This window comes from Sminthopsis crassicaudata, chromosome 4, assembly GCF_048593235.1.
Source record: "Sminthopsis crassicaudata isolate SCR6 chromosome 4, ASM4859323v1, whole genome shotgun sequence".
NCBI classification, from domain to species: domain Eukaryota; kingdom Metazoa; phylum Chordata; class Mammalia; order Dasyuromorphia; family Dasyuridae; genus Sminthopsis; species Sminthopsis crassicaudata.
In genome coordinates, this window is record NC_133620.1 from 68459847 (window position 1) to 68473842 (window position 13996).

Consider the following 13996-nt stretch of genomic DNA (forward strand, 5'->3'; position numbering starts at 1 on the left):
TACTATATCAAATCAAACACTACCCTTAAGTTACATTATATCATGTCAAACACTAAATACACTATATTTTATCAAACCCTACGCTTGTTACACTATATCATATTAAAAGATATACTAATCATGTCAAACACTATCCTTATGTTACAATATATCATGTCATATGTTATATGTTATTTTGTATTATACTCACTATATTATATTACACATAAAAGCTGGCTATTTTAACTGATAAAAGTCGATCCCAAATAAAGGGGGAATTTTGTAGCATCCCAGCCCCATGAAACACTTGGCCTCTGTCATTTCTACATGCAATAGATTACAACAGTTTCTCTCACCTCTCCATACCAGGGGACTGGAGGGCTTCTGCCTGAAATTCAAGCCCTAAGCCCACCTGGAAGCTTGAATCCGCTGTAAGGTTCTGTTTGGCAGCTATCATGGTAGGACTCGAAAAAACTACCTTCTCCTTCTTCTCTGGTTTGCCTACAGCCTCAGCCTTTAACAAATCCTCAGGAAAGGCTTTAGAGGTGGGTGTTTGGGATAGTCCTTCCTGCCAGCCTTTGGTTGTCTGGACCAGGGGCTCTAGGGTTGGGCTTCTCCCCCGTACTGGGGTGGAAAGCTGCTGCAGTTTTCGGCAGAAGGCAGACCGTCGGGAATCTCGGTGACATAGTTTCCGAAAGATGTGCAATTGGGTCATTCCGGTTCGCCCCCTCTCCAGGATCCCTGGACCAATCATGGAGTATGGCACAGCAGTACTGGTGGAAACCTGGCTCCATGGGAAATCTAGAAAGCAAAAGCAAGACAGATCACAAGCACCAGAAGCAGGACTCAGCACTTCCCAAACTGGGAGCACCCAGATCTCCGGGCTCAGGAGAGATAGGGTATTAAAAGGAAGAAAGTATCATAAGTATCCATCCATGCCATGCATGGGCAAAGGAGTCTTTACCCAGCGATCCATCCTTACTATCACTGGTATTTTGGGAGTCCGTTAGATGGGATACTGGCCTATTGTTTAATTGAGGTAGTGGCTTGGAATGAGAAAGACTCAGTCAAATCCCAAGTCTGCTAATTGTGTGCAACTCTCTTAACTTCTAATCTAGGGTCCCTTGGTCCTGTCTCCTAAATCATAGATAGGTTTAGAGCTGGAAGAGACTATCTAGTCCTTTATTTTATAGATAATGAACTGAAACCTAAAGATATAAAATGTTTTTTCTCAAGAGAACCAAAGTAGTAAATGACCTATCCAGGATTTGAAGCAAATCCTCCCAATTCCAAATTCAAGGATCTTTCTAAGGTACCATGCAAAGAATTTTCTAAGCTGACAAAATCACAGATCTTCATTATTTTTGGAATTTAACTCTATGGATAAGATTTGAAACCATGAATGATGATTTTTATTGATTTGAAAAGTTTAATTCACAAAGGATTTCTTTTCCCTATGGATAGTTTTTTGTTGTTGTTGGGTTGTGGTTTTTTTGTTGTTGTTGTTATTTGTTTGTTTGTTTTTTTAGGATATGAACAGGCATTTCCCAAATACAAATTGTTAATAATCACTTGGAAAATACTCAACCTCATAATCAAAGATATACAGATCAAAAAAATTCTTAAATATCAGTTCAAATCTATGAGATTAGCAAACAGTAACAAAACTCAATGATAAATATTTTTAGATATAGTCCATCTGTCAATCCATTTTTTCTGAACTGTTTATTTGTTACAAGGAGGCTTTTATGTGAGGAGTGAAGATGGGGAAATAGTTATAGGGAGAAGTGGGGGGAATGATAAGAAAAAGAAAAATAGGAAAACATGTGTAACTGAAGCATTTAAAAATACATGGAAAAATGCAGAGGAAAGTTCAGAAAAAAAAAAAAAAAACGTAGACAACACCATGCAGTGTTGGAGCTGACATGTTGAATATAATATATACTTCTTTAAAAGTACATAATTTATAGGAGAATTACACGTGTTTGACATATATTGGATTATTTGCCATCTAGGGGAAGGGGAGGGGGAAAACAGGGGTGAATTTGGAACCCAAGGTTTTGCAAGGGTCAATGTTGAAAAATTATCCAGGTACATATTTTGAAAATAAAAACCTTTAATAAATTTTTAAAAAATAAGCAATGTTTAAAAATTGTTTCAAATTACCTATGCATATGTATGTCAAAAATGTTATAATTATAAAATTAATTTTAAAAAATTTTAAATAATTAAAAATAAATAATAAATAAATAAAAAATAAAATTGTTTCACATAAAAAATTAAAAGTACATGATTGAGATTATCAGTTTCAAATACCACCTTTTTGTATAAGAAAATCTTTTTTTTTTAATGGTGTTTGTCATGTTTATAATAATAATAAAAAAAACTTTTTCTTTTTTTTTCTTTCTGAGGCAGTTGGGGTTAAGTGACTTGCCCTGGTCACACAGCTAGGAAGTAGTAAGTGTCTGAGGCCAAATTTGAACTCAGGTCTTCCTGATTTGAGGGCTAGTGCTCTATCTACTGCACCACCTCACCGCCCTAAGAAATAAGTTTTAAGTTGGGTGTAACAAGCATACTGATTCATAGCTAGTAAGAAGTGCAAATATATAGGATCTTAATGGATAGCAGCAATGTGTCAGGATACAGTAAATACACACACACACACATATACAAACACTTGACACAATAACACCTTGCGTATATAATCTAAAAGCATTATTAAAACATAAAAGAGCTACCTATTCAAATAACAGCTTTATATAATTTTGATAACAGCATTATATAATTTTTAAAAACACAATTAAAAGTAACCAAAGCTTATTAATTCTCCCTCCACAATATCAGTGGCATGGTGGATAGACTACCAGGTCTAACGTCAGCCTCAGATATTTACTAGCTGTGTGGCCCTGGGCAAGCCACTTAACCTGTTTGTCTCAATTTCTTTATCTGTAAAAATGAGGGTAAAACCATCGCCTACTTTCCAGGGTTGTTGTGAGGATCAGATGAGATAAAACTGTGAAGACTTAGCACACAGCACATGGCATGTAGTAAGCATAACATAAATGTTAGCTATCACATTCATGATTGTTACTATTCCGTTCATATGGTCACCACCTCAGTACCAATCACCTGGATCTCTGAAATAGCCTCCTAATTGATTTCCCTCTATTCTCTCTCTGTCTTTCTGCCTCTCTCTCTCTGTGCCTCCCTCCCTTCCCCCCTCTTTCTTTCTGTCTCTGTATATGTGTCTCACTCTCTGTCTCTCCCCTTTCTTTGTCTGTCTCTATCTCTCTCTCTCCCTGTATGTCTCTGTCTTATTCACTCTCCTCTCCAAAGTACAACTCCTCATATTGACATTTAAAGCCTTCCACAATTGGCCAATGTCTAGCTTACTTTTCCAGGCTTGTTGTTGACCACTAATCCCCTTCGTATAATCCCTGATGCAATAAACTGGTCTACCTGCAGCTATATAACATTCCATCTGTTCTTTGGCACAGACTGACCATACATACCTAGGATGCCTCCCTCATCTTCTCTGCCTCTTAGAATCAGTACCTTTTTTGAAAGTTCATCCTGAGCGTCACCTTTTTCATGAAACTTTTTTTTTGGCACCTCCTTCCCAGTCTGGCACTCCCCCTCTTGAGCTCCTAAGGCTCTCTTTGAAATTACTTATTTTGCATATGCTTAAATGTGTTCATGTTGTCTTCCCAATAAAATAGATCTCTGAGGACAGGGATTGTTTCATTTTTATCTTTGTCTCTATACTGACTAAAATAGCACATAGAACTTAATAAATGTTTGAATGATTAAATGAATTGTGATTCATCAATGCAATGGACTATGTTATAATACATTTAAGATCAATAAATATGAAGAATACAAAGAAATCTATGTCACTTTTTGAACATAAGGAGAAAGAGGGAAAATACAGAACAAGAAGAATATAGTACATATTATGACCAAAAAGGAGGCAAAATTGAATGAAAATGAAAGAAACGGAATGGCTGAAAAACTATTATGATGTCATATATACAGTAATAAATTTATATATAAATAATTTCTAAGAAAATTCAACTGATTGTACTAATGCTCAATTGTGGGTTTTTTAAAATAAAACATTAAACTTAAAAATAAAGACTAAAGCAAATTAGATTACATTTTTTCACCTTTGAGCCCTGATTATTTATCACTCACTAGTAATTCTTCATCATCTTTCTGTTCTAAAAAGAAAGACGTCTTTCCTCTTCTCCACACAATAGATATTCATTCTTACTTCCCTTCCTTGGTTCTCCCCATACTGACTACAGTCATTCATGCTTTTACTTATTCATCACATGGAGAGTGTTACATACTGGAAGGAACTCAGGTCTTCTATCCAATATTTTTTCTATTATACAACACTAGCTCTTTATTAGTTCCATAATCAGGTGAACTAAAGAGCAGGAACCGAAATATAAATACTAATACTAAATTTTAAAAGATCCTATTTACTTTCAATAAGAACCCTCCCTATTGCTTGCCACCCTACTAGAGGTCAAAGAAATTCACATACCCAAGTCTGCTTTTCCACCAACAGTTGCCATCTCTGCTTCTCCTTCCCTGGTAGTAGGATATGCTTGTTCCATTTGGAAATGAAGCTTCTCTTCCTCTTGTCCCAAGGACCGATCCCAACCTTCAACCTGAACAGTAGCAGCATTCCTATGAATAAAGTTTCTGTGGCCCAAGGTCTTCCTGGTGTCTACTCCCAGTAAAATATGGCCATTCACCTCCCCTGGGGCAATGGCAAAGCTCCAAGTGGTATTGAAGTCAGCAGTTGGTCTAGTCTCAGGTGAATCAAAATCCTGGTTCTGGTGGCCATGAGAATCTGGGCCGTGGAGAGAAAGGGGAGACTCTGGAGCTGGAGCATTTGTGTGGAGAGCTAGTACTTGGACCTTCGGCACTGTAAAGTCGTAAGATATGTGAGGTACCTTCCCATTGAAATTATAATACTGAAAGTGAAAATCAGAAAGCAAGTTTTTATTACACCCAATCATGTTATGAGAGAAATCATGTTCCCTCTTCCCCAGTTTATCCCATTCTTTTCAGTTGAGATATGAAAATATTTATATATATTGTATATATGATTTTATCAATGTAGGGAATTCTTGGCATGGAAGCTCTCTCCACTTATGTTAAGCTTAGCAAATTATCCTAAGGACACAAGCTAGTGACTTATCCACGCTCACAGAGTATGTATCAGAAACAGAATGTGAATCCAGATCTCCCTGACTCCAAGGCCAGACCATGATCTAAGCTGAAGAGACTCATCACCAGGAGGCTGGATACCAGAAGATTTGGGGTGGTTTTCTGTTAAAATCACCAACTTTTAAACTCATCTATTTAAATTCAATCTATCGAGTCATAAAGAGATCACATACATGTTTGGCCCACTAGAAAGTGTGCTCCCAGGTTTTTGAGTCCCAAAATCTGAGTTTTTTTGAGATCCTCAGTTTCATGATATCTTAAGTTATGTGACTCTAGTTAAGAATTTACATTTTCACTCTCAGATTCCTCCCTTGTTAAATAAGAATAATGATAATATGAATCTCAATATAGAAGAAGGAAAACAAACAATTATGGTTGGAATCATTGGTCACATGAATTTTGAATCAGAAAGAACCAAAATGATTATCAGTTCTAAACTCATCATTTTAAATAAGGAAAGGAAGAGAGATAAGCATTTATTAACTACCCCCTATGTACTAGGCAGTATGCTAAATTCTTAAGAAATATCCTCATAAGGGGGCAGCGAGGTGGCGCAGTGGATAGAGCACCAGCCCTGAATTCAGGAGGCCCCGAGTTCAAATTTGATCTCAGACACTTAACACTTCCTGACTTTGTGACCTTGGGCAAGTCACTTAACCCCAGACATAGGGAAAAAAAAAAGAAAAAAAAAGAAATATCCTCATAAAAGCCTTACAAGATAAGTACTATTATCATCTATACTTTGTAGTAGAGGAAACAGAGACAGAAGATCTGACTTGCACCAGATCACACAGTTAGTATCTGAGGCCAGAATTGAACTTGGGTTTTCCTAATTAGAGATCCAGAGATCCAAGCAGTAGGCAAAGAGCTCCAACCCCTTCACTTCACTCACCCCTCTCTAAACTTTTTTTCAGGTTTTACTCTACTTTAGCCAGCCCAATCATCCATTCCATGTTTCTTTTTTCTCCATCCCACCAGTATCTCCCTTACATACCATGGCATTCAAGGACTGGTTGGTGGGACCCTGGGCTATAATGTACTCCAGACCTTCTGAATGCAGACTAGGTGGGCGCCGGTACTTAAACACAGTTCCAGCCACTCGGAAGTTCTGAGGAGGATCCACAGCAGCGTTCCCATTGAAGAAGAAGTGCCCAGCATCATCTGCCAGTGCTACAGAGAAAAGGGGACACAAGAATGGCAACCAAGTAGACGGGCATCCAGCAAGGGCAAAGGCAAAGATCCTGACCAAGTACCCAGAGACAGGCTGTGATAACAAAAGAGATTTGTTATGGAATCTGTCAAAGAAAACATGTATTTCTAAATTTGGGCTCTTCCTCCATGTCTGCTTGATTATTATATCAAAGTCATCAGGATCAGCATCTGGTTATTTGTGCTGAAGAGCCTGCACGTAAGCGGAAGGGGGGCTGATAGGATCATAGGCTCTGAGTTGGGAAAAGACCCCAGAGTCTAGCTTGCCCAACCCTTATATTTTACAAATGAGCAGAGAAGACCCAGTGAGCTGAATTAAGGGGATGGCTATTATCCAACCAGGGGGGTGTTTCAGTGGATAGGTATTGCACCATGGGGGCCCAGAGCTGTTATCCTGAGGAAGGGAAGGCCCATGGCCATGCTGTGTCTCTAGATCCTTTACCAAGAATGTTTTCTGTCTTCCTGCGCTCAATGATAAGGATATCCGTAGCACCAGCAGGGATATTGGTGATGAATATGTAACCTGAAAAGATAAGAAATTAATTTTTTGGGAAAGAAGGGTTCCATACTCAGCTTAAGAATGCTGAATAACAAGTGAGGGGAGGGGCCAAGGGCTAAAAGAAAGACTGGTTAAAAGGATTCATCTCAGGCAGAAGAGCACCAAGTGGAGAGGAAAGGGAAAGCCTGGAAAGGCATTGGGTCTATCAGTGAGCAAAGCTCTGAATTTAGTCAAAGAAACCAGGTCAGATCCTGGTTTTCCAGAGCTCTATTTCAAGAAATCATAAATGAAACTACATGGGAGAAGAGATAATTGTCCTTAAACCCCAAGATATCTTGTGAGGTTTAAGTAGCAATAATAGTGTTAGTAATAGTAATAGTAGTACTAGTACTAGTAGTAGGAATATTAATAGTACTGATAATAATAGTATTGGTAGTAGTGGCAGGAATTGGTGGGGTAGTGGGAGTAGTAGTTGTAAATAGTAGTGGTGGCAATACTAATAGTTCTAGTGAGAGTAGTAGTGATGATGATAGTAATAGAAGTAGTAGTACTAGTGAGAATAGTAAAAATAATTCTAGTTATAGTAGTAACATGAGCAGAAAAATAATAGTAGAAGTAGTAGTAGTCAAAGTGGTCAAAATAGTAGTGGTGGTGATAGTAATAATCGGAGTATGAATAGTAGTAGTTCTAGTAGTAATGATAGTAGATGGTTATAGTAGAAGTAATAATAATAGCAGTACTAGTGATAGTAGTAGTAATAATAGTTAATACTAGTGATAGTAGTCATGAAAGTAATAGAAATTGTGATAGTAGTAGTGGTCGGTGGTGGTAGTTCTAGTAATAGTAGTACTAGTAACATATAGTAGTGATAGTAATAGTAGTGGTAGTGGAAGTCCTAGTAAGAGTAATGGTAATACTAGTAATAGTAGTGATAGTATTAGTAGATAGCACTTTAAAGTTTGCAAAGTGCTTTACAAATATTATCTAATTTGATCCCCACCACAATCTTAAGAGATTTATTATACCCACTTTACAAATGCAGCAGACAGAAGTTAAGGGGGACAAAGCTAAAAATTATATAAGGCTGAATTTGAACTAGCCTTCCTATCTCCAAGTCTAGCGCTCCATGTACTAGACCACTTAGGTGCCTGGGGAGCGAAAGACTTTGATAGGATCAGAGAGGTAACCTAATCCAGTCCCCGTACTTCACAGATGAGGTATCTGAGCCTAAGAGAAGTGAAAGCACTTTCCAAACGTCACACAGCTAGTTAGTAGCAGAAGCAGGACTAGAGCCCAGCTCTCCTGACTCCAAGGGATTAACTCTTCCATCTATTCCATGTTGCCCTCTTCAGTGACCCAGGCAGGTCAGAATTACATATAAGGAAATTGGCCACCTAGACTAAGACTTAAGAATAGGGGAAGAGAATCACGCTTCTATAATCTTACCAGTCCTTGGGCCTGAGAAAAGGACATATGGGTTCTACCCCCTCCCCAGGCTGATACAGTTCCTTGTCCTGTCCTCCCCACGGCCCGTAGAAGAGCCCTGGCATATTATCAGTCGGGTGTACCTAACTGTGAGATCCCCCTTCGAAAGCTCCCTGAAACTCGGTAACATGTGCTGCCATCCCCGCCACAAACCCGGCACCTGTCCATTGTCTGGAAGGAGTGAAGGCCACCATCACACCCAACTGGCTGCAAAAAGAAGAAAGATAAGATGATTTCCAAGATTTGTCCAACCTAGGATCTCTCTTAGGGATTCTTAGGAAAAGTTATTTTTTCCACAATATCTTTTCTCCAAGAGTATATTTCCTTAAGGATTCTTCTTCTAGTGCACTGTTCCCAGAATGCCTGTTTCCTCTAGTAATGGTCACTCCAAAGGAGATAGCATATCATAGTAGAGAGAATGATGAACATGAGCCAGGAAGATTTGGGTTCAAATCTCATCATCTCTGACATTTATTACCCATCTAATTTCTCCTCAGTTTCCTTTGATGGTTCATTATCCAAATTATCTATTCTAAGTATATATTCCATAAAACTATCATAGGTCCCCTATTCTTCTCTTTCTATAATTTCTTTTTGTGACCTCCTTGACTCCCAGAGATTTAATTATCATTTTGATGTCAATGATGTCATATGTATCTATGAAGCCCCAGTCTTTCCCCAACCATCAATCCCACCAATCATGGGTATTTTAGCAAGTAGAATCTTAAGTAGTTTATATTGTTTATACTAAGTTAAATGGAATTTCTCTTTCTGTCTCTTGCTGCTAGGCTTTGATGGTAGTAATAGGAATAGTAGTACATCTCAAATTGCATGCCCCCAAAACATCTCAAACTCAGCATGTCCAAAACAGAACTCATTGTCTTTTCTTCAAAATGCTAGACTCTCAAATTTTCCTATTCCTTTTGAAAATGATATCATCTTTTCAGTCTCCCGGTTTATAATTTCCCCAATATCTCCAGCTCCTCCTTCTCCTTCATAGACTACAGCCATCATCTGTCAGATCCCAACATTTCCAGCTTCACTATATCTGACCCCAGCTTACTCCAAGCAAAATCAGCATTTTAGTTCAGACCCTCATCACATCTCACATGGACTATTGCAATAACTTCTGAATTGGTCTTTCTGATTCAAGTCTCTCACAACTTTAGGCCATCCTACACACTGCTGCCAAAGTCATTTTTCTTCAGAGCAGATTTGACAAAATTATTAAAGTCAGCTTCCTTTTGCCTCTAGAAATCATATAAAGCCCTACACAATCTTGTCTCAAACTTCTCTTTCTAAGCTCATTGTACATTACTCCCACTCTCACACTCAGTGACACAGCCAAACTGGCCTTGTCACTATTCTTCACACATGCGACCCTCCTCCTCCTGCTCTTTACCTTTATGCTGGGTCTTCTCACTACCTCGAACATTCTTCCTCACTAAGTCTCACAGAATCCTTCTCTTCCTTCAAGACATCTCTCAAGCATCAGCTTCCACGTGAAGACTTCCCTAAAATTCTCAACTCTCAATTCCCTCCTTCTCAATATACCTTCTATGTAACTTACCACATATAAAAAGCACTTTGGGGGCAGCTAAATGGCATAGTGGATAGAGCACCAGCCCTGAAGTCAGGGGGACCTGAGTTCAAATCTGCTCTCAGAAACTTAACACGTCCTAGCTGTGTGACCCTGGGCAAGTCACTTAACTCCAATTGCCTCTGGGGGAAAAAACACTTTGTATTTATTTAGATTCATTCTGTACATAGTTAACATTTGCCCCTATTGTCACCAGGTTTCAGCTTCCAAGTCAAGACTTTCCTAAAATTCTCAACTGCTAACTCTCTCCTTTTCAATATACCTTCTATGTAATTTATCATACATAAAAAGCACTTTGTATTTACATTCATTCTGTACATATTTAACATTTGCCTCCATTGTTATCAGATTAGAATGTAAATTCCTTAAAGGTAGGAATTGTCTCATTTATTTTATCCCCAATGCCCAGAGTATTATCTGGCCACACTGAATAAACTGATTAATTTTATGACCCTGGTCAAATCAGTTTTCTCATCTGCAAAAATGATGTAAAAAGGCCTTGCAAAGAGGCATTTCAGCACCCTTCTATTTCCCCTCCCTGACTACTGATCTCCCTGGCTTCCTTTAAATCCTAACTAAAACCCCTAACAGGAAGCTTTCCCTAATCCCTCTTAATTTCAGTGCTTTCCCTCTTTATTCTGTATATAATTTGTTTCACATATACAAGTTCTGCATACTATCTTCATCATTAGATTATAAACTAGAGGACAATTCCTCTTCGGTTTTTGTTTGTTTGTTTGTTTGTTTTGTTTTGTTTTGTTTTGTTTTGTTTTTTTGTATCTCTGGCACTTAGAAAACAATGCCAGTAAAATAAAGGCAATACAAGGTGCTAAATAAATGTTTATTGATTGATTGATTGATTGGTGATCAAAAGACGGTAGAAATCAGGATTCTCATGTGGCCTGTTGCATGTACCCCATGGATAGAAATAACCTGTGGGGAATGCCAGGAATAGTCAGTGTTCAACATGAGAGAGCAGAAAGAATATGGGTTTCCCCTCTTGGTTATATGTTTTGTCATTACCACACCAGTTTTGCCCGGGTTAGTGAGATTCAGGCTTTGAAGGTTGGCTATTAGATTTCCTATTCCATTCCTGTGGTGGTCAAAGGGATACTTCCTAATCTACTCTACTACCCAAGTTCCAGAGACATAAAGGTGACATGAAAGAGAATTTGGCCACTCTCACCTGACTGGATCTCAGTTTCCTCATTTGAAAAATGAGGGTTTGAAACAGATAGCTTCTGAAGTCCTTAGAATCTGTGATGCTATTAGAAATGTCAGACAACACATTTAAAATGTCCATTTTTGTAGCAATTGGGTTGTTGTTGTTTAGTCCCATCCAACTCTGACCCCATTTGTGGTTTTCTTGGCAAAAATACAGGAGTGGTTTGCCATTTCCTTCTCCAACTTATTTTACTAATGAGGAAACTAAGGCAAACAGATTTTAAGTGTCATTTGCCCAAAGTCACATAACTATTAAATATCCAAGGACAAATTTGAACTCAGGAAGATGAGCTTTCCTGGCTCCAGGCCAGGCCCTCTATCTGCTGCCCCATGTAGCTGCCCCAGCAACTGGCTACCAAGAGTAGAAGAGACAGTGATTTCTCAAACACTAAATTTTCCAACTGGTGAGAAAGCAGCTCTTGACCTTCTCCTCTTAGAGGACCCTACCTCACACTGGCCATTGATGCAGACTCCTTGATACATTCGGTCCTTGCAGGAGGTTCCATCTTGTGCTTGTACCATCAGCTGCCTCTCCCCACTCTTGGTGGTACACTGAAGGTCACATGGTCTGTTAGAGATGCTGATGTAATCATCTACAGTTGAGGAAGAGTAAGAAGCAAGAGAAGATTTACAAGGGGAGGCAGCATGGTACAGTAGAAACTGTAATGGATTTGAAGTCAGAGGAGCTGAGTTCCAGTTCTGGCTCTGGTAGCTAATACCCCCTTCATGGCACTCCCTATTCCCCATTTCCATTGCTAGACTGAAGCCACCTGCCCCAAGGTTCATCCTAGGGAGGCAGTGTGGAACCATGGTTTTAGAATGAGAAGTTGTTGCTCTGCCACTGACCACCTGTGTGACCCTGGCTAAATTTGAACACCTCTGGACTTCAGCTCCTCATCTGGGAGGAATCCTAGAGAAGAGGAAACATAGAGGAAGTCATTGGGAAACTGTATAACTAAAAGAAAAGAAAGACAAATGGCAAGAACAAGGAATGAGTGCTCCAATGGTATACTGGAGATGCCAGGAGAAATCAAGGAAGGACTCCAGGGTATACCTCCTATGCTCTATAGCTCAAAGCATCTGTTCCCTCACCTGAATTACTTAAGACCCTGAAAGAACTCTACCCTTTTGTTAAACCCTTATGAATAGGGTTCAATTAGACAATGAAAATCTGTCTAAACCCATTGCTCACTGATTAACAAACTACTGTCAAGTCATCTCCTACCCACCCCGTGATTCTGAATCTCAAGTGGCCAACATTTAGAACTCTTATTCCCACCAAATCCCATAATCCCATTTCCTTCAAATCAGTCTTCTTTCTTTACCGTCCTACTTATCCCTTCTGCTGTGTTTTCTGGAATATCTGCTCCATAACCAACAAATTTACTTTCCTTTTTCCTTTTTTCATTTCTTCCAGACAACTACATCCCAACCAATCCCACCAGCCCACTCACTTTCCTGTGCACCCAACATGTCAGGGCTGGACTCTGACTCTGGCTATGTCCTGTGAGCCAGAAGTCAGCAGTTTTTGGATGAGAGATGCCTAAAGTTGTGGGGTTACCTGGGTAGAGAGGAATCCAGTGGTAGTGATGTTTTCCAAAGGCTTTGCCATTGAAAATGGCACACTGCTGTTGCTTAAAGCTGTCTGAGTTTGCTGGGCAAGGCTATAAAATATAATGAAAATGACGATAGCAAATAATGATCACTTATGTCACTTAAGCTTAACAACTTCAGGTCTTCCTGATTCCAGACCCAGTGTTCTGACCACTGCACCACCTCACTATAAAGTACTTTTAACTGCCTAGCAGCCTTGCTCCTATTCAGATGCTGGTCTCAGTAAGGATTCAGGATTGGTTATAAATAAGCTAAATACCATTATCAGCTCTTACCTCTTGGTGGCAAAGGTGGTAGTCCTTAGAATGACCTGTGCACATGATGCTGCTTGTCCCCTGAGGTGTAAGAAGCCTGAAAGATATAAAAGAATCAGGGAGAGGAAGAAGGAAGGGGGTGGATGGTGCCAAGAAAATGAGTAAGGACCCTTCTCCAACATAGAATCATCCAGTTCTCCCTCTGTGGCTAGTCCTCAATCAGTAGTGGGCAGCCTGTGTGAAGTCATGAAGGTACAAGATGGAATGCTAAGTTCAAGAAACAATAAGTAGGACAGTTTGGATGGAAAGTAGAATATGTGAAAGAGAAGAATAAGAAATACGACCAGAAAAGACAGGAAATGGAGTGCTATATGGGAGAGGCACTGATATAGCCACTCTGAAAGATGTTATGGAGGTAGAATGCATATGATTATTACAAAAAGATTCACTAGAGGCTTTGTTTAGTTATTTGGCTCCCATGGAGTATTTAAACATTTTATTGGCTATTAACTCCTTAATGGAGAAAGAGGCTTCCCTGGAAGGATACTTAAAACCAAACTGTTGGGTAGCAATAAGCAATAAAATGTAAAACATCTCTTTTATCATCTGAGAAAAGGATAGAAACCAATGGAAAAACAACTCCATTTACAAATTTCAACTTGGCTTTCAGGACCCTCTCTATTACATAAGGCCAGCATGATTAAGCAGAAATTATAATTAACAATAATAATAAACATTAATATTACTTCAGTCAATTAGTCCCCTCCCCTAACAGCTACATCAAATTTTGACCAATGAGACTTTCAGCTCCACCAATGCACCAACCTTTTATTATACTGGGAACAGATTATAGTGCAAACTTTAGCCACCATTTAATTTTTGAACTTT

General features: G+C 39.0%; 1 protein-coding gene across 3 annotated transcripts in view; it reads right to left on the reverse strand.

Moving 5' to 3' along the window:
* Positions 1–13996, reverse strand: part of LOC141565444 (ADAMTS-like protein 2) — a 31966-nt gene that overhangs the window by 9475 nt on the left and 8495 nt on the right. For all 3 annotated transcript variants that reach the window (XM_074308500.1, XM_074308499.1, XM_074308501.1), the window contains exons 3-10: positions 13130–13205; positions 12802–12904; positions 11688–11833; positions 8500–8623; positions 6875–6955; positions 6218–6393; positions 4532–4967; positions 336–780 (exon numbers count right to left, since the gene is read on the reverse strand). In XM_074308500.1, coding sequence (XP_074164601.1) covers positions 336–780; positions 4532–4967; positions 6218–6393; positions 6875–6955; positions 8500–8623; positions 11688–11833; positions 12802–12904; positions 13130–13205 — 1587 coding nt within the window. The remainder of the gene's footprint in view (positions 1–335; positions 781–4531; positions 4968–6217; positions 6394–6874; positions 6956–8499; positions 8624–11687; positions 11834–12801; positions 12905–13129; positions 13206–13996) is intronic.